This window comes from Sminthopsis crassicaudata, chromosome 2, assembly GCF_048593235.1.
Source record: "Sminthopsis crassicaudata isolate SCR6 chromosome 2, ASM4859323v1, whole genome shotgun sequence".
Lineage (NCBI taxonomy): Eukaryota > Metazoa > Chordata > Mammalia > Dasyuromorphia > Dasyuridae > Sminthopsis > Sminthopsis crassicaudata.
The window spans coordinates 476,963-497,752 of record NC_133618.1 but is presented as its reverse complement, the minus strand read 5'-3'; the positions used below and the strand labels follow the sequence as shown (position 1 = coordinate 497,752).

General features: G+C 45.7%; 1 protein-coding gene and 1 long non-coding RNA gene across 3 annotated transcripts; one reads left to right on the top strand and one right to left on the bottom strand.

Moving 5' to 3' along the window:
• Nucleotides 1–1,110: 1,110 nt before the first annotated feature.
• On the bottom strand, nucleotides 1,111–16,906 carry LOC141553864 (uncharacterized). Of its 2 annotated transcripts, none has more exons than XM_074285290.1 (4): nucleotides 16,387–16,833; nucleotides 11,755–11,881; nucleotides 7,538–7,633; nucleotides 1,111–4,639 (listed from the first exon to the last, which is right to left on the bottom strand). In XM_074285290.1, exons 1-4 carry the CDS (start codon nucleotides 16,816–16,818, stop codon nucleotides 2,730–2,732), a joined length of 2,565 nt encoding a protein of 854 aa, XP_074141391.1. In that variant the 5' UTR covers nucleotides 16,819–16,833; the 3' UTR covers nucleotides 1,111–2,729. The 2 variants fall into 2 exon arrangements, 1 of the variants encoding a protein (XP_074141391.1); XR_012485697.1 differs by adding an exon at nucleotides 15,250–15,302 and having other exon boundaries at nucleotides 4,587–4,639; nucleotides 7,538–11,881; nucleotides 16,387–16,906.
• On the top strand, nucleotides 16,325–19,544 carry LOC141553875 (uncharacterized). The gene is made up of 2 exons (XR_012485701.1): nucleotides 16,325–16,472; nucleotides 18,746–19,544. It is a non-coding gene; the product is annotated as an uncharacterized LOC141553875 (long non-coding RNA).
• The last annotated feature ends 1,246 nt before the right edge of the window (nucleotides 19,545–20,790 follow it).

Sequence of the window (20,790 nt, the reverse complement as noted above, 5' to 3'; positions counted from 1 at the left end):
AGCTTTTTGAGTTGAAGATTTGTTTTGTTCTTTTGTTCTCAAAGAGGGTTGATGCCATCAGTAAGTGATGTCTTGATTGGCAAGTGACTTGGATGTAAATGACATAAAACTGGGCAAAGTCATCAGTCTTACTCCATCCTTCAGGACCATCTGAGCCCAGTGGCAAGATACAGGCCAAGACAATTGGTGATGGTCCCCCATTTCTGCCTAATGTATCAACCTATCAACAACACAAAGTTGTGTTTTTCCACTGTTAGCAAAACAGATTACAAAGTTACAAAATTTCACAAGTTCATTGCTACTCCAGTTGGTACCATCTCTGGGAGCTGCCTCTCTCCATTTATTAAGGGAGTCAGATGTTTGCTGAACAATGCACTTTGTGAACTTTCTTGGTGTCCTCTGTTGCAATAATGGACATTGCTCATTCTTCACATTACAGAGTTGTGGGACAAGAGGGGGAGCTGGCCACATAATAAGGAAGAGGGCTGATGAGTAGATAGCCAGAACATTCTACAAGTGCCCTTGAGATGGTAGGAGAAAGAAAGAAAGAACTCCATCATATAGATCAGTAGTCCTCAGACTTTTTAAATAGGGGGCCAGTTCACTGTCCCTCAGACTGGGAGGGCCGGACTATAGTAAAAACAAAATCTCACACTCTGTCTCTGCCCCTCAGCTCATTTTGCCATAACCCGGAGGGCCTCATAAACGTCCTCAGCAGCCACATCTGGCCCTTGGACCATAATTTGAGAACCCTTGGGATAGATGCTCTGTGATCAACTTATGGGAAACATGGGCAAGAGTCACAGAAGATGGAAAGACAGACATTGCTGGATCTACATTGTTAGAAGAATTTCAAATTGAAGAAATCACTGATCAGGATATCTGAGTATTTGAGGGAATCACCATGTACCTAATTTTTATTGCTTTTTCTCAATTCAGTCTATCTCCATTCATTTACATATCCCCATGCTTTGAATTCTTCCTATTCACTTTTTCACATGGCCCAATATGCCAGTATGTTCATTATCATAATTTGTTTAGACATTTTCCAACTAAAAACCATCAACTTTTTTTTTTTTTTGCTACAAAAAAAAACCAAACTAAAAAAAATCCACTGCAATGAATATTTTAATGTAGATGGAATCCTTCTTTCCCGCACTTCTTTAGAATGCATGCCTTTCTCTTAAGATCTTTTTATCACAAAGTTTGAACATTTGGTAATCTTTTAATAAATCCTGATACAAAATGACTTTTCAGAACAGTGGGACCATCAATTCATAGCTATATACATTGTATTACTGTATCTGTAATTCCATTACCCTCCCTCCTCCCCCCCACCCCCATGCTATTTCCAGCTTTTGAAATTATCACTCTCAATTTGAAGGGTTTAAAATCAAACCTCAAGAGTTGAAATCTTTCATTCTTAAAAGCATCTCAACAAAACATCTTCTACCTGAACAAATATAGCAAGAACCACATTTCATTAGTTACACAGAGTTGTTCATTTAGGAAGGATGTACAAGTTTCTTGAATCAACAAAGATCTAGGTTTAGAATTGCTGATATCTTATTGCCTCTTCAAAACTGCTAATCATACTCAGAAGGCTTAATGAAGTCATCTAAGTCACTACCCCTAATCTGAAGCTGAGAACCAGTAATAATTGGCATTGAGGCATAGTTTTCATTTTTAAATTCTTCTTTGTCTTCTTAAAGGATTTAGGGTGGGGACATGCAGAGGTCTGGGCTAGCTCCTCTGAAGGGCTCAGAATAAGTCCTTGTCAGGATAAGCAAAAGTCCTTGCCCCATGTTGGGCGCCAATATGTAAAGTCCTGTTGTCTCCAGAAACTGCCAGTCGCTTTCTGAGAGGAGATCTGCTGTCTCAGCTGCCAACTCTGATCTAGAATAGACATTTCTCCTTCCTCCAGAGAGCCGCCTCAAGTCTGGCCCAGACAAGACTAACTCCAGACCCAAGGCTGCCCTCTTTTATCCTCCCAGAGAATAGGCGTGGAATAACTCAGGGGCTTCTGGGAAAAAAATACTTCAACCAATGAACTTGCTCCTCCCAAACATGTAAGCTCCTCCCCAGAAGTTCACAGGGGTAAAACTCCCCTAAAGGCCGGAACTAGAGAATTGTTAAGTACCGACTTAGCACTTAACAAGAACCTAACAGGGACAGATCCTAAGCCTAGTCTAAATCTACTGAGCTCCAGTCAAATAAAATTACTTTCCCAAGCCCAGAGTTGCAGAATCAAAATTTCAACCCATGTCCTGACTCCAAATATAGTGATCTTTCCATTCTGATGCTGCCTTTCAAGTAGGTGACCAGGTGGCAATAAGGGATCCAATATGCCTAAGAAGTTATCGGCCCCCTTTAGTCTTCTTTTATTTTCCCCTTAGGATCATGGTGAGAACTGGCCAAGTACAAAAGGCATCAGCACTACCACATCTTCTTCCAGGATTCTCTCCCTAATTCATTTTCCTCCTTATTTTAATGCTATCTGGCAATTAACAGTCAGATTTTTATATAAAACCCTTTCCATATTGGCTCTATTTACAAGGTTTCTCTCCAGTGTGGATTTTTTGATGTTTGATAAGATCTCCATTTCCTATAAAAGCCTTTCCACACTGGTTACATTTATAAGGTTTCTCTCCAGTGTGGATTTTTTGATGTTGGTTAAGATCTCCCTTTCGCATAAAACTCTTTCCACACTGGTTACATTCATAAGGTTTCTATCCAGTATGGATTTTTTGATGTCCAGCAAAACCTTCCCTGCTTCTAAAGGCCTTTCCACACTGCTTACATTCATAAGGTTTCTCTTCAGTGTGGATTCTCTGATGTACAGTAAGAACACTTTTTGCTGTAAAAGTCTTTCCACACTGGTTACATTCATAAGGTTTCTCTCCAGTGTGGTTTCTCTGATGTATAGTAAGAGCATTCTTTATTGTAAAAGTCTTTCCACACTGGTTACATTCATAAGGTTTCTCTCCAGTGTGGGTTCTCTGATGTGCAGTAAGGGCTCCCTTCGTTCCAAAAGCTTTCCCACACTGGTTACATTCATAAGGTTTTTCTCCAGTGTGGATTCTCTGATGTACCTTAAGAGCATTCTTTGCTGTAAAAGTCTTTCCACACTGGTTACATTCATAAGGTTTCTCTCCAGTGTGATTTCTCTGATGTACAGTAAGATATTCTTTTTTAATAAAAGTCTTTCCACATTGTTTACACTCATAAGGTTTCTCTCCAGTGTGCTTTCTCTGATGTGTAATAAAACTATCCTTCCATGCAAAAGTCTTTCCACATTGGTTACATTCATAAGGTTTCTCTCCAGTGTGGATTTTCTGATGTGAATACAGACCATTCCTTCCTCTAAAAGTCTTTCCACATTGGTTACATTCATAACGTTTCTCTCCAGTGTGCTTTCTCTGATGTACAGTGAGAGCATACTTTTCTGTAAAAGCTTTTCCACACTGGTTACATTCATAAGGTTTTTCTCCAGTGTGGATTCTCTGATGTACAATAAGTGATACCCTTTTTGTAAAAGCTTTTCCACACTCCTTACATTCATAAGGTTTCTCTCCAGTGTGATTTCTCTGATGTATAACAAAGCTATCCTTCCATGCAAAAGTCTTTCCACATTGGTTACATTCATAAGGTTTCTCTCCAGTGTGGGTTCTCTGATGTGAAGTAAGACCATTCCTTACTCTAAAAGCCTTTCCACATTGGTTACATTCATAACGTTTCTCTCCAGTGTGCTTTTTCTGATGTACAGTGAGAGCATTCTTTTCTGTAAAAGCTTTTCCACACTGCTTACATTTATAAAGTTTCTCTCCAGTGTGGATTTTCTGATGTACACTAAGTGATTTCTTTTTGGTAAAAGCCTTTTCACATTGGTTGCATTCATAAGGTTTCTCTCCAGTGTGGATTTTCTGATGTACACTAAGTGATTTCTTTTTGGCAAAAGCCTTTCCACACTGGTTACATTCATAAGGTTTCTCCCCTGTGTGGATTCTCTGATGTTTAGTAAGACGGTCGCTATTTGTAAAAGTCTTTCCACACTGGTTACATCCATAAGGTTTTTCTTTAGTGTGGATTCTCTGATGTACAGTAAGAGTTCCCTTTACTCTAAAAGCCTTTCCACACTGTTCACACTTAAAAGGTTTCTCACCAGTGTGGATTCTTTGATGTCCAGTAAGAATTCTCCTCTCTTTAAAAGCCTTCCCACATTGATAACATTTATAAGGTTTCTCTCCAGTGTGTATCATTTGATGTATCATAATACTTCTCTTTTGTTTAAAAGCCTTTCCACATCGGTTACATTTATAAAGTTTTTCTCTTGTGTGGATTCTCCGGTGTGTAGTAAGATTTCCTTTTTTTACAAAAGGTTTCCCACCTTGGTTACGTTTATAAGGCTTCCTTCCAGTATGGATTCTCTTATGTACAATGAGAGGTTTTCTTCTTATAAAACCTTTTCCACTTTGGTTACCTTCATAATGTCTCTCTCTGATCTGGATTCTCTCATGTGATTCACTGATTTCTCTCCAAGTCAAGTCACAGGGACCATCACCCACGGGTCTTTGCTTGTGAGTTTCAAACACAGAATGGCTTAGCTCTGCAGGAGTTCCCTTCATTCCAAGTCTGATCTCTGCTTCCAAGAAAGAAAGAAAGAAAACAACAAATAATTAAAGAAACAGAAACTTGATGCAGGCCATATATATAAATATATTTGTTTATATCCCCTTCTTTCCATGAGTAAAAGAGAAACTCAGTTATTTTCTCTTTTCCTAGGCAAAGAGAAACATTTTAAATAGGCAGAAACAATCACTTTAAACCTCATTAGTTTACATTCCAAATATATATTTTTAAGAAGCTTCATGCACATTTACAGTGGAACCTCAGAATAAACCTTCATTCTGATCAGGTGCACAACTCAGGTCAGAATGGCTGAGTGATTTGACCTCAATCCGAGCAGCTTAGACTAGGATTGACATAATGTCAATGGGCATGCTCTGCCCACAGTATGTGATGAAGAATCTCCACTCAATTTTTCCCTTTTCCTTTCATTATTTGTACTTTCAATGCTTTTTTCCATATGTGCACCATGTCATGTGGTGCATATATACTAAATACTGAAGTTGTTTTATGATTCGTCTTACCTGTAACCATAACAAATTTCGCTGATGATCATTTTCAACTTCAATTTTTTCTATTACATTATCTGAGGTCATATTCAGAAGGCTACTTGTTACAGAACCCACTTGTTATAATTTGTAACTTATACCTTAGTATAACTTATAAAAAAGTGATTTTGTACTGACAGATTACTTTTTTTGAGATAGCTACTAGTTATTTCTTTTTTAAACAATTATTATGGGGCAGCTAGGTGGCACAGTGAATACCATCCTGAAGTCAGGAGGACCTGAGTTCAAATCTGCTCTCACTTAACACTTGCTGTCTGTGTGATCCTGGGTAAGTCACTTAAACCCAATTGCCTCAGGAGAAAAAAGAAAAAAAAAAACAACCCTTTATCATTATGTGTCCCCTGAATAACAAACACAATTTTTAAAAATGTATAAAAACATCCACATCTGAAAATGTTTTTTTTTTTGTTTTTTCTTTTTCTTCTGAGGCTGGGGTTAAGTGACTTGCCCAGGGTCACACAGCTAGGAAGTTTTAAATGTCTGAGACCAGATTTGAACTCGGGTCCTCCTGAATTCAAGGGTTGGTGCTCCATCCACTGTGCCACCTAGCTGCCACCACAAAATGTGTTTCATATAGAAAATTGAGTTCCTCATCTGTGATATGGAAGGGAGTTCCACTATGGCAATCCTTTCCCTTTCAGAAGCTCACAAACCCCTTGAAGGATTGAGATAATGATTCAAGGGAGCTGACCCCAAAATATCTTAGTGGCACCTTCAGTGGTAAATAAATGTCTCATTTGGTTATACAGGTAGCTGGCCTCTGGGACAACACAGATGTGCATATTTCCACCTTAATAGTTGTCTTTCAGTGATTTCAAGCTCTCACAATCACCAACACACTGCTGTGGAGGATTGTGCTACTTCTAAGTGCTTCTAACTTTTGGTTTCTCAAATTGAAACCAAAGTATTCCCACCATTCTAGGAAGGTGGAACATGCATGTACAAACGGCCACAGGAGTGCAAAGATCCTTGGGGCTTTCTCTCCCTGGACCAGTGTATTTCTTTCCTTCCTAGGTTACCTAGCAACCCCATCTCTGATTGCCTCAGCAAAATGTGACTTGGGTCTGCAATCCTGAAGCAGTGCTGGCAGGCTACTTGAAAATCATGGTCAGGAAGCAGAGACAGTAGAGGTCATTATGAAATCATCATGGAAGGCCACAACCTTTCCAGAAAATCAGACCTTAAAAGTGTCACTCATTGACATGTGTAAGCTTATCTTCTGCTTTGAATGTTTCCTCTAATTATATTATTCTCCTATCTGGCTGTTTCTCAAAGGAATTGGTTGGGGACATGGGTTGGTGATTCAGTACGGATTCAGTTACTACCCTCTCAAAGGTTGTGAGTATGTAAATATTATAGAAAAGTAACATAAAGCAATATTTGAAATGGACCCGTGAGTACATTTGTCATTTAGTGCAATATTTTCAAGAGCCAATATAAATACAAATCTTTCTTTTTATACTAATTAGCAAATGCTTTGACTGACTAGAGTTTAAAAAATGAATTTCCATGTCTCCACAGGAGCTTGTCCAATTCTCCTGTTTCTACCTCATACATGACTATGTTCATCATATCTGTTTCAAAATCAAAATACAGTTGTAGTGGATAACATGTGGATAGGGCGTTGAACCAGGCAACCCAGGATTTTAATCTGTCAAATGGGTGTAATAATAGCAGTTAAGTCCCCAGATTCTCATGAGGATACAATAAGACAATGCAGAGCATGGTAAACAGGGCTGTAGAAATGCTAGCTATTTTATTTCACTTTGGCTCTTTCTTCCCCAGTTCTGCTCTCCTTCTTAAACCATTATAATCCTCACCAATTAGTGATGCAGTGAAGCACTAAATTATTCAGTTCATCTGGTGCACAGTGGGTCTCTCCACAGTCTCTAGTGTATTGTCTGCCCTGCCACTATGTGACCTCCAGGAGATCAGGGCATGTCCCTCACATCTCTCTGTGTTGCTGGTGTTTAGCCCAGGGCTGCCCTGTAGCAGGCCCTTAATTGTTTACTGGCCAGAAGTTCTAAGAATGTCTCATGTTCCAAACCCAATCCTTGGGGCACTTTAAAGAGAGTTCCATTGCCCCAAATCCCTAACAGTGGCTTTTACAGCATCACAGATGAGCACTGGAAGAGCCCTACAGGGCCATGGAGTGTGACCCACTCATTTTGTAGATGGGAAACCGAGGTTCACTGAGGAGCCCTGGCCACTGCTGCCAAGAAATATCCATTATAGAATTCCAAGTCTGGCCTTTCTCCCCAAAACTGAGCATTTACTTCATTGTAACTCCCAGAAGATTTTTGTAGTCATAGCTCTCAGAGACCTGCTTTCATCTGACTTACCTGGAGAGCAGCTCCTGAGGCTTTCTTGGTCCAGCATCCACAGTGCTTCCCTTTGCTCAAAATAAGAGGTCACCTCTTCTCTGAGAACTGGAAGCCCTGGGCATGGAAAGCAGTTAGGAAAAAAATGGAGAGAAGTTGGCCACTGGTTCTCCTTAGGGAAACAATGAGGGTCCAGAGCTGCTCCATGCTGAAATTCAGCCCCTGATGTTCAGACATATCCGTCCATACTTACCCACTGAGGCTTGTAAAGCAAGTCACCTAAGAGAGGATGTGCCCACTATTTGTACAGCTTCCTCCCCATACAGAGCCAAAGGCCTTCCTCCCACCTCCTGTCCTGTGAGGCTCCCTTCTGGCAGAAACTTCTGATCCCAAACCTGGGTAAAAAGAGTTAGTGGGTGGGAGCAGCTTCAGGCCTGATCCAGAGGGACCTTGAAATTAGTACACCTTTTTTTACAGAAGGATAGACTCATTCAATAGTTTCCATTTTCCATAACTTAAAAAAGTGCCCGTAGTTCAGTGGAGAGCCCCGGACAAGTGTACCCAAGTTTGAAGGGAGCCTTGGACAATTACTAACTGCACCTCTGGACAAGTCAATTAAATGGTTTGTTTTCCTCTGTTTACTCAGCTCTTAAATGGGGATAACAAAATCACCCTAACTTGGAAAGTGAAGATGAGGATAAAGTGACACAATATTTTATTCTACTTTTAATTTACAAATATTTACATATGATAGTATATTAAAAAAGATGAGTGCACCTGAAACTGTAAATCCACAATGTACAACTTTCTATTACTTTCAAATCGACACCTGCTATGGCCCTGTCTAGCTCCTCTGAAGGGCTCAGAATAAGTCCTTGTCAGGATAAGCAAAAGTCCTTGCCCCTCGTTGGGCGCCAATTTGTAATGTGCTGTTGTCTCCAGAAACTGCCGATCACTCTCTGGTCTAGAGGAGAGACTTCTTCCTCCAGAGAGCCGCCTCAACTCTGGCCTAGAGCAGAGACTCTCTATCTCTCGAGTCCCGCCCTCTTTTATCCTCCCAGAGAATGGGTGTGGGATAACGCAAGGGCTTCTGGGAAAAATTACTTCAACCAATGAACCAAGGGACCTGGGCCCCTCATCCTATTTCCCTGAATTAGTCTACACTCTGATGCCCAATGGAGTCCTCTGTTGTATTTTGGACATGGGGTTTTAGGTCTTCTTTCATCTTGTCTTCTCACTCTATCTCCATATTTACACTGAGCTCTTAGATGTCCAATTTTTCCACATTGGAAACATCGCCGAGTTTCTCTAGAAGGCCCTTGACAGGAGGGACCCTGTCTTTCCATGTTCATCATTGTCCGGGTGTAAAAAGCATTTGTTCCCACTGTAGCACATCGTCTTATAATCTCCTCTAAAGGAGCATATCTTAGCCAGATGTCTGGTCATTATTTCTGTAGCTGCATTTTCTCCAATAGTTCTTTTGACAGCAGTTTGCAAACGTCCCACAAAATCCACAAAAGGTTCATTGGGACCTTGCTCTATTTTAGTGAAAGCCTCTCCCCGATCTTTCTGTCCAGGGAGGACACCCCAAGCTTTTATTGCAGCCTTAGCAATTTGCTCATATATTGTCATGGTATAATGAATCTGTTCCGAATTCTCTCCATACCGACCTTCACCAGCTAAGTGCTCAAAAGTGAATTGTGTGTTAACTCCTATTTCCAAATTGCATCTGACTTGGATCTTACATAATTCATGAAACTCCACAAGCCATAACAAATTTTGTCCAGGTTCTAGACATGTCCTTGCTTTGGATTTCCAATCATTTGGGGTTAGGACTTCAAACCATCTAGTAACATATTATAGCATAAGCTAATGTAGCCCCATAAAGGGTACAACCTTTTTTTAAATCTTTAATTTTATTCAAATCTAAAGGTGTATATCTTCTCCTTTTTTGACCTACAGAGTCAATCTCTTCAATCACAGGATATGCATGTACAAAATCACTTATATCCTGTCCTTCTCTCTTAGCTTTAACTAATGCTTTTTCTAATCTTGTCATAGGCTTAGGCTGCTTCACAGGCAATTCTGTTTGTGTTTCTGCCTCTTCCCCTCCTCCTTCTTGCTCCACCCCTGAAGGGTTAATTGAGGGAGGAGTTGGGAAATGCTCCTGTTGCTCAGAATTGTACTTGACTTCATTATTATCTGATTCATCCTTTTCACCTAGTTTAGCTGACACCTCCCCATTTTGCTCCTTCTTCTCTTCCTTTAGAATAACAATTTTTAAAGCCATTTGGATCAAATTGTAGGTATGAAGTGTATCTTTGGAAATTGAATTTGGCCTGGAATTGTAGTGTTCATCTAATCGCTTTCTTACTAATTCCCATTCATCTAGATCCAATTCTTCCAGAGAAAAACAAGGACATATGACCTGCACAGTTTTTAAAAGTTCAGTAATCTCCTCCAAAATTATAATCAATCCTTGGTTTTTCATAACCTTGATAATGCTCTCCAAACATTTTCCTGAAACAGAAGGCGTTTGCCCCATTTCACTATAAGAGATTGCTGGTTTAGCCCTTAAGAAGTTAAGCTCCTTATTTATCTATTAGCAAGCTCACTTAATCTTTAACAAAGTTTCCTTGTTACTCACGGTTCTGGGTCAGAGAGACTGAGATCTGGATGGGAGGCGTTTCCACTGGAATCAGGCTTGTGTCTGTCCCTGTTCAGGCGCCAAATTGCAATGGCCCTGCCTAGCTCTTCTGAAGGGAAAATTACTTCAACAGATGAACTTGCTCCTCCTAAGCATGCAAGCTCCTCCCCCAGGAGTTCACAAGTAAAACTCCCAGTAAAGGCTGGAACTACAGAATTGTTAAGTACTGACTTAGCACTTAGTAAGAACCTAACAGACAACGACATTATCACACTTTGCCATTACACAGGTGGCTGCCATTACACAGACATTTTTATACACACATAAATAATATACAGACATGTAAAGGTATATATGCACACACACACAAACATACACACACACACACACACACACACACACACACACACACACACATTGATAACCATATGTTATGGGCCAGAACTATGTACCTGAAACAAGAAGTCTTAAAAAGTATTAACTCAGTGGTATTGGTAATATAATAGTTATCTAGTTTAGCATAGTGATTAATAGTTCTCTAGTTCAGGACATATATTTAGTACTTAACCTAGTTCCACCTAGGATGGATTCACACCTCTGATGATGTAATCACAACAGAGCATATAAGAAGCCAATGGGGATTCAGAGACAGATAAATTTCATTGTCCACCTTTGTGGTGGCTGGAGGCTGGAGCACAATCCTTGGACTCAGAGAGATTCACTCCATCTCACCCTACTATGGTATGGCCTGTCCTCCTGCATTTCCTCCACTGAGACCAAGCTAGCCCAGGTGCCAGGCAAGGAGACAATAAAGAATTTGGACTTTGGACTTTACACCTGGCTATTCTTGTCAACTGAAAGGAGGGCTGCTCCAAGACCTCCAGAAAACCAACCAAAACACTACAACCATATTTCTATTTCTCAATTATTTTCTCAGGATGAAAATGGCATCTTGATTTGGTACTTAGAAATAGTCAAAATAACTAATTTCATGGAAGTTATTCTTAATGAATGTTGTTATTGTATTATAAAGAAAGCATATGGCACAGCAATGGGTAAAAGGTTGGTTAAAAAAATATGCTTTTCCCCCCTTCCATTCCTTTCCCACCACTTAGAAATGCCCACCTAGCTGTCTGAGTCTCACCACTTTTGCTGGAATTTGAAGGCAATACTAAGGCAGGTTAACTAGAAACTTCCCATACTCTAGGGCCAACAGTTGCTTTGAGCTACAAATTGATGCTTGTAAAAAAGAAGAATATTCCAAATACTAGACCCATCCACCAAAGGAATGAGTTGAAAGGAAACGCTGTGTGAGAAATTTTCAGAGCTTTGGCAGACACAATTTGTGTCCAGGTAGAGGCTAACCTCTAAGATTAGTTCCATGTTTCAGATGCTTCCCCTGATTTAATCTTTGATCTGGAATGGGTAAGAGAGAGTTTCAGGAACAACAAAGGACATCCCCAGGTCCTATCATGCAAGGCAAAGACCAGCACTTGCTCTTCTCTTTCCCCATCCCCCAATCTCGCACCCTGGGGAATGGAGATTTTCCCTTTGAGTGCAGACCTGCCGTCATCAGGGGAAGTGCCCTTACCCAGGGAGAGCAGGTTCTTGGCGTTCTCCACCATGACCTCCTTGTACAGCTCCTTCTGGGAGGGGTCCAAGAGCTCCCACTCCTTCTTAGTGAACTCCACAGCCACATCCTTGAATGTCACCATCTCCTAAACCATCAAAAGTCATAAGATGAGGAGCAGAAAGAGCCTTCTGAAGTAGAATCCAAACTGCTCCAATTTGCTGGAGAAAACTGAAACTCAGAGCAGGGATTTGCCCAAAGGTCACAGGCTTTGTGAGAGTCAGGGTCAGCTCTTGAGACTGTGGTCATTAAGAGACTGAGAGAATTTGGGATCAGCTGAAATAAAGCTGAGAAATGACTTATCATGCAACACATAATGGGATGGCATCTTTGGGCCCCACTGCATGTTCTTTTAATGAATTCTTCCAAACTCGTTTCCTTGGTGATCCTTCTGCTTTTCCAAGCGCATTTCATATTTCCCTCTCGTGCCCATTTTATGTTTTCATTTTATCTATAACCTTTTCTCCTAAATGAACCATCTCTGCCAAAGAGAATGGCCATTGTAAATTTGACATGTTTATGTCAAACAAGGAATTGCCACCCTGACCTCATCATGGTCTAAGTGTAAGCCACAATTTTCAGGTTATTTCTTCTAATCTATTATTTCACCTCTGAACATCTGAGGAATTTATTGTTTTTTTATAGTTTGTGAGATTGCCAAGGAGAAGCCCACATGGGGAGGGGGGAGGAGGGTGGGAATTAGGAAAGGTGGAGAAAAGCAGGAGGCCGGATTTAGGAGGTGGGCTCCACTGATGAAAGGTCTCATAGGAGCCAGGGGACCTAAAGTGCCTGAAAAATCTACTAGTCTTGGGGTTGGGGAGCTGTCCCTCCTGGGAGACACGAGCCCTTGGAGGAGAAGGACAGCATGGACACAGGGTTGGCATTGGGAGGAGAACGTGGAGAAAAATGAAAGGACGGCGAGGCAGGATGGATCATGTGCAGGGGATGTTCCCCAGCAGAAGCAGGGTTCTCTCCAACACCTGCCCTGGGCTCTGAAAGCAAGGCGTCTGTGCCGTTGGCCAACACGCAGTGGCGGAAACCCCTGCAGCACAGCCTCAGAACGGGGCCTTGGAGGCTCTGAGGGTAAGAAGCGTCAAGGAAAAAGAAAGCGCCCGTGGGCAGAGAGCCCCGGGCCCGAGAATGAGAATCCAGGCAAAACAGGAGGGGAAGATGGAGGCCAAGGGCAGAGAGGGGGGTCCCTGTTAGAGAGGGAGGAAGGGATGCAGTTAGAAAGCCAAGGAACAGGACCAGTGGAAGAGCAAGAGGGGGAGGGGAATGTGTGAGAGAACTGAAGGGAAAGGGAGGTGAAGACGAGCAGGAGGAAATCGAGGAGAAGAGATGGACAAAGGTCTAGAGAAGGTGGAGGTAAAAGACTCAGGACGGGGGACCACAGAGGAAGACGCCTATTTCTTTTCGACACAAGGAACTTTTAGAAAAATTCACTGTATCACAGATCCTGCCCACGAATGTAAGAAGGTAGAAATGGTCCATGTTCCCTCTCATTCCCTAATGAAATAAGAGTGAAAACTGGCTCAGAGATCGGCACCGGAAATACAAACCCAAAAGGAGATTGACCCGTGAGGATGAATTCCATCATGGCTGAGTGCGAGAGCAGAACTCGGCAGCGATAACTCCGTCAAAGGAAATGGGGGCAGTAGGGGGCGCAGTGGGTAGAGCACAGCCCTGAATCCAGGAGGAGCCGAGTTCAAACCTGCTCTCAGACACTTATCACTGCCCGGCTGTGTGACCCCGGGCAAGTCACTCAACCCCCAATGCCCTCACAATAAAAAACAACAGAAAAATGAAAATGATTAATTAAATAATGTTCCAAAATTTCTGAGTTTCCGCTTAAGCTGCCCTCAGGGGGAAACACTCACTTGAAAAGGGAAGATTAAGCATTATACAAAAACCTAGAAAAATGGGAACGAATCCCAAATAAACCCAAATAAACCCAAGAGACAAGATGTGGTGATGAGAAGGGAAATAAAACATGACCAACAGAAAGAAAACCCACTCGGATCAAGGGGACGGAGCCTGAAATCCAGTCCGGGGCCGAACAGCAGAGGAGACACCACAAGAAAACCAGGAGGAGGAAAAGGCCCAACCGTCCAAGGAACGCCCCTTTATGGTCCAGAATCTGAGAAGAAGGGGCTGGGAGGAAGGCTGTCAGCAGCGGGTGTGACCCCAGGAAGAGGAAGTGAGAGGGCAGCAGGAAGCAGATGTGAAGGAGCGGGAGGAGGCGGGACCAGGTGAGTAAAGAGGAAGGAAAGAGAGAGACAAGGGAGGAGAAAGTGAACAGGGGGGAGGCCGCCTCCTCCTCCCCCACCCCCTCCCTCCTGTCTGCTCCCTCCGCGCCCCCTTGTGGAGACTTTGGACATTCCCAGGCAAGTCTGGCACAAATGATTCAGAAAGCAGAGAAGGAAACAAGGAGAACTGACTCTGCTTCCAGGCAAGTACCAACATGGCTGACACAGCCTCAGAGCAGGAGGCAGCAAGTGAAGCAGGCAGTGATACCGAGGAAGTCCCTGTGGGGGCGCCACTCCCCTCCCCCGCTGTGGGCCGCTCGGACCCAGCGGCGCCCCCTTGGGGCCGCTCCCACGGCAGGCAGAAATCTCCACAGAGGGAGGGACCTTGGGAACCTCCTCCAGCCTGCCCAAGGAAGGAAGAGTAAGTGACAGGAGATGAATGGAGGAGCGCACCCAGTGAAAAGGGGGGAGGGGGGAGGGAGGGATCAGTCCTGAGCAAAACAATGGGAAGGGATGGAGCTGAGTGAGTCTCCTTCTGTCTGAGGGGGAAAGGAGCCCGAGGCCCCGACAGAGACCCGGGACTGCGCCCAGTGCAAGTGTGGGGGATGGGGAAGGGCACAGAAGGGGAGGCCCTGAAAGGAAGTGCGCCCTCTGGCGGGGACCTCAGCTTAGCACAAAGAGCAGCCAGGAGCTGAGGATCAGGGAGGAGCAGCAGCTGTCTGCCAGAGGAGGGGGGGAAGGGAGGAGGGGGGGAGGAAGGGGGGATGGGCCGGGCCCTGTGGGAAGGGGCTTGGATTTATTTGTTCCCAGGGAAAGTGGAGCAGGTGAAAGGGGGAGACGGGAGCTTCAGGGCAGCGTGGCCACAGGAGGCCAAGAGCAGGAGAGACTTGGGGTGGGGAGGGGCCTGGGGGGGGCCAAAGGGAGCAGATCTGACCCCTGGGAAGGAGATTCCTGAGGAAGCAAGTGGAGCACCTCCTCAGTGCTCTGTAATGAAATAACCCCCAGCAGGGGGCGTGCACGGGCTTCGGTGCCCAGATGCCAGGGGCCCAAGGAATCCGCTGGGCCCGGCAGGGTTGTTACTGCTGTGTGTCCCCCTTTTTGTAAAGAAATGACCCGTCCATCAGGCCCTGCCCCCGCCACAGCCCATCCCCCGTCTCCAGGATGGCTGTGGCTGCTGATGGGCTGGGGTCTGGGGATGGACTGCACTCACCCGAGGAGGAGGTCCGAGGCTCCCGGGGCCCATCCCCTCTGGCTCCCGGCTCCCTGTGGAGGTGGCAAAGCAACCAGAGTGACTCATTGCGTCCACTTCCTCCCTCTGGGCCCCGGTCTCCATCCCGGGGTCCTGTTGCTCCCACCCTGGAAGGACCCTCAGAAGTGACAAGGCCAAAGCTCTTCCAGACAGAGGTCCCAGGGGACCCTGGGGCTTTCATTCTAAGCCCCTCAGAAATCCCAGAGCAAGGCCAGCAGCTCCAGGAGCGTCCCTCCCCCCTCTGCCTGTGCCAGAGAAGCCCAGCGGACTGCCTGGGGCTCCCGGCCTGGGGGACCGCTCTTTGGGCCCACCCACTCTGGGTGTCTGTCTCTGACTCGGTCCCTGCTGGGGCCAGTCCTTGGTCACGTGAAGCTGGAGCGGGAAACGCTCCCAGAGGACGAGGGGACTTTCCCCTCTTTTCTGAGCAGGAGGAGCCCACAGCAACTCCTGGAGTGCGAGGTCCCCCAGGGCTTCCAGACTGCCCCCTGCAGAACAGTGCAGGAGGGGCCGCGAGGGGGCGCTGTGGATGCAGCACAGCCCTGAATTCGGGAGGACCCGAGTTCTAATCTGGTCTCAGGCACCTCGTACCTCAACCCTGGCTGTGGGACCCTGGGCAATAAAAGCACAGTGCAGGAGGGGCAGGAATGGAGCCCCCGGGGAATGATCGGGAATGATCTGGAAAGCTAGAGCCCGGAGACTGGATCCAGTCTGGGACTGAACCCCAAGGCTCAGGGAGAAGAGGGGCGGAGGAAGCAGGAGGTTTGGGGAGCAGGGTCCGGGAGGCCACAGGCCAGCACGTCCATGGGGAGGAGGGAAGTGCTCCTGACGGAGCGTGGAGCAGGGGAGGACCGCGGGGGCTTGGGAGCACTGGGGCCCGGAGCCTCATTAGAAGGCAGAAATGAGGAAGTCTGGGAATGTCCGACCCGATGGGAAATCTGGCCAAGTGCGGAAGCGAAGGTTTAGGGCTGGGGGAGCTCATCGCACAGACGCCGCGGCGGCGGAGCCGGAGGTCACGTGCCCCGAGTTCCGAACCACAGACCGGAAGGCCCAGGCGGCCATGGAAGCCAGGAAACCTGGCGGCTGCAGGCTCAGACTTACCTGGGGCTGCAAGCACAGGCCCGGATTCCGATTGTTGCTGATCCCGGGGAACGAGGAGAGATCCGAGCTCCGGGAGACGGGGACAGGTCTGAGCTCCGGGGAACGGGGAGAGGTCCGAGCTCCGGGAGACGGGGACAGGTCCGAGCTCCGGGGAACGGGGACAGGTCCGAGCTCCGGGAGACGGGGACAGGTCCGAGCTCCGGGGAACGGGGAGAGATCCGAGCTCCGGGAGACGGGGACAAGTCCGAGCTCCGGGGAACGGGGACAGGTCCGAGCTCCGGGAGACGGGGACAGGTCCGAGCTCCGGGGAACGGGGAGAGGTCCGAGCTCCGGGGAACGGGGAGAGGTCCGAGCTCCGGGGAGACGGGGAGTGACCAGAAATTCCGAGGAAGGCAGAGCAGTTTCTGTGCAGGGAATGGAGAGTGATGTCATTTCCTGCTTCCCATCAGCCCCGCGTGGGAGTGTCTTCCCGGTCCCAAAACCCCGCCCCGTCCCTCCCCCAGGGCGGTGGAGCCCTTTCCTCCAATCAACTGGAGGGTCTGGGTTTGGGCCTCCTGGCGCCTCTCCTACCTCAGCCCTGCCCCCCTTCACACAAAGATCTGCTGCCCAACTGGGCCACGCCGCCCTCCTGACTGCTCATCTCTGAGAACTCCTCCTCCCCTCTGCCTCCTCCTCCTCCTCCTGGTCCTCCCCAGGGCCTCCTCCTCCTCCCCTAGGCCGCCTCCTCCTCCTCCCCTCCTCCTCCTCCTCCTGGTCCTCCCCAGGGCCTCCTCCTCCTCTTCCCCAAGCCCTCCTCCTCCTCTTCCTCCTCCTCCTCCTGGTCCTCCCCAGGGCCTCCTCCTCCTCCCCTCAGCCTCCTCCTCCTCCCTTCCCACACTCGCCCCTCCTCCTCCTTGGCAGAAAGACCCCCTCCCCCCTGCTGAAACTGCCTCAGGAGACTAACGCCCAGGAGGGGAGCCCACGCTCTGACCCTCTGGAAGCCAAAGGCTCCTGGGACAGTCGGGGGCTGCACAGCATCAGTAACTGTAGATCAGGACTGGATTGTACTGAATTTTCCTCAGTCACTGGGATCTTGGACCCTCTACAAGTCTACAAGGCAAACGACCCTTAAAATTCAGCCTTAAACCACATGGTGCGGGATGAGAACCAGGAAGAATTAAATGTCCTGGATCAGAACTCCTCCGTCCTCCTCCATAAGCACCCCTCACTCCTGCAGCCCTTGTGCTATTGCACTCTGACTATTCCCTCCCAACGTTCTATCTCCTCAAACCCTCCCGTCCTCCCTAAGCAGTGAGTGAGTCCCCGTTCGTTCCCGCTTGTCGCGGGGCCCCGGAGGGTTCTCTCTCACTGCCGGTGCCGGTGCGTCCGCCCAGCAGTCTGTGGCCTCCAGCACGGCAGGGGGCGTCCCTTGCGCTCCTTTTGCTCCTGGCGCTTAGCCCCGAGCCCGGCGTGTAGCTGGCCCTTCAGGGTTGGCTGACTTGAGGAAATAAGCTCTTCCTGGATCACCTGATCCCTTTGTCTCTTTCAGGAGCATTTCAAGCCCCCAAATCCCAAACAGTGACTTGTTGTGGGATCCCAGATGATCCCTGGAAGGGACCTCCTCATGTTAGAGAGGGGGAGACACAGATTCAGGGACCAGCCCAGGACGCCCCGGCTAAGAAATGTTTTAAAGAAGAATTTCTAGGCACTTCTTCCCCAAGTCTGGCACTTCCTTCTTGGTAACTCCCAGAAGCCTCTTGTAACCACAGCTCTCCTGCCCCTGCTTTCCCCTCCCTGGGGGGCGGGGCAGCTCCTCAGGCCTTCTTGGTCCAGCCCCCATGAAGGCCCCAAACCAGAGATCCTATCTTCCCTTGGGGCCGGAAGCCCTTGGCGGGAAATCAGTCAGGGATGAAGAGGGGGAGAAGCTGTATCTTAGTTCTCTTTAGGGAAAGATGAGAGGACCCAGAGCTACTCCATTTTGAGATTTGCTCTATTATGTGCACACATATTATTCTTTTTTCCTCAAACATTAGTGCTTATTTAACACAAAACAAACAGGCCACATTATTCTGCTGTATAATTATTTTTAATGTTTCAAAATGTTTTCATTTATTTTTTTCAAAATTTATTTTCAAAAATTTCAAAGTAGATACAAAGATCGTCTTCAACATTCACCCTCGCAGAACCTTGGGCTCCAAACTTTTCTTCCTCTCTTCCTCCACTCCCTCCTCTGGGAGCAAGGGACCCAAAGTACCTTAAACATTTCTATGCACATGTCCTCATTTGTCATGCTGCACAAGAAAAATAAGATCAAAAAGGGGGGAAAAGCAAACAAATAACAACAAAGAAGGTAAAATACTCTATTATGATCGACTTTCAGTGCCCACAGATGGTTCTCCCCAGCCCAAGTGTACTGGAGTTTGGCTGAATCACCACGTCACTGAGAAGAGCCTTTAGAAAGGATCATCGCACAGTCTTTCTGTTGCCATGTACACGGTGCTCTTGGGCACAAGGGATGCAAAGCCCAAAACCTTTGTCCATGTCCCGCCTCCTCTCCTGCCAGGCTCCATTCTGGAAGAGAGTCCTAATCCAGCACCTGGACAGAGGAGTGATACTGGGCCAGAGCAGCCTCAAGCCTGACCAACAGGGACCTGGGTTTGGGGGCATCTTCTTCATAGAAGATTATTCCTCCCAAGGTTTCCATTATCTAGAAGTGAAGGGGAGCTGGTGGCACAATTAAGAGACACCTGGGCATAGAGTCAGAAGTGCCTGAGCTTACCTCAAGCTTCAGACAGTTCCTAGCTCTGTGCCCCTTGGCAAGCACTTAAAATCTGCCTGGGTTACCTCAATTCTTAATGGGGAGGAGAATACCACCTAACTGGGAAGGTTATTTTGAAGATAAGGTGAAATAATATTTAGTTTTCTTTTAAAATTATGGAACAAAACAAGTATTTCTATAATATAGTACAATTAAAAAAATGATTGCACATGAAACTGTAAATCTATAATGCACGATTTGCTGTTTTTTTCATTTAGACAATAAATTTATCAAATAATTTTTTTCCTATCCTCTGCCTTCACACACCCTAGAGATGGCTACCATTCATAGGCAAATAGCATGTTTTTTTTTCTTTATCATTAGTTTGTATAATTAAAGTCAAAATCATTTATTTGCTGAATATTGTTCTTTATTATTATTATTAATTTTCTTATACCTTTTAATTTACAAGATATATGCATAGGTAATTTTTCAGCATTGACAGTTGCAAATCCTTTTGTTCCAACTTTTTCCCTCTTTACCTTCACCCCTTCCCCCAGATGGCAGGTTGACCAATACATGTTAAATATGTTAAAGTATAAGTTAAAGAAATATATGTATACATTTCCAAATAGTTATTTTGCTGTACAAAAAGAGTCAGACTTTGAAATAGTGTACAATTAGCCTGTGAAGGAAATCCAAAATGCAGGAGGACAAAAACAGAGGGATTGGTAGTTTTATGTGATGATGCATGTAGCGAAGCTGTCGTCTCCAGAAGCTGCTGGATCGTTCTCTGGGAAGAGATCTGCTGTGTCTACTCAAATCTCTCAGATTCTTCTTCCTGTAGTGAACCGTTGTCTCCAGGCAGTTGCTGTTAACTCTTGTCCTTAGAAGTGACTTCCCTTCCTGCAGAGAGCCCCGTCAGGCCTGATGTAATGCAGAGACCTCTCCTCTTCCTGGAGTGCTGTCCTCTTTTATCCTCCCAGAGAATGGGCGTGAGATAATGCAAGGGCTTCTGGGAAGAACCACTTCAGCCAATGAGCTTGCTCCTTCTATCAAGTCAACCTGAGTTCTCACCTTGTAATTGTCCAGACAACCTGAATTCTCACCTTGTCACTGTCCAGACAACCTGAGTTCTCACCTAGTAATCCTAACATCTCCCCCTTTCTTTTGATTTAGAACATAGGACAGTCATGACCTTGAAACATAAATCCATCAATATGGGAGGTATTACACATAATTACATAAATTACATAAGCACATAGTAACATAGTAACATAACACATGCTAGAAGTATATAACATAATCAAATAATCATAAATTGAAAATTTATAAATGTCCATAAGTCCATTGTCCATTAGTCTCATCTTGTGTGAGGAAGTCCAATGATTCCTGCTGGTTTTAAAGTTCTTTAACAGTCTTTTTATTATCCATGCTCTTTCGGTGTAAGATGTTTCTTAGATCTTCTCCTTTATTTTGAGGTCTTTCTCTTTTTCTGTCTCTCTCTGATGGACAAGGCGAATATGACTTGTTGGCACCCATTTGATTCCTTCTCCTGCTGAAGAAATACAAGCAAACCCTCTCTCCCAGGCAGTTAACCTATCTAATTACCTTCTATTTACCACTTTTTAAATCTCTTCTCATCATCTGGCAATTACATTGGAATT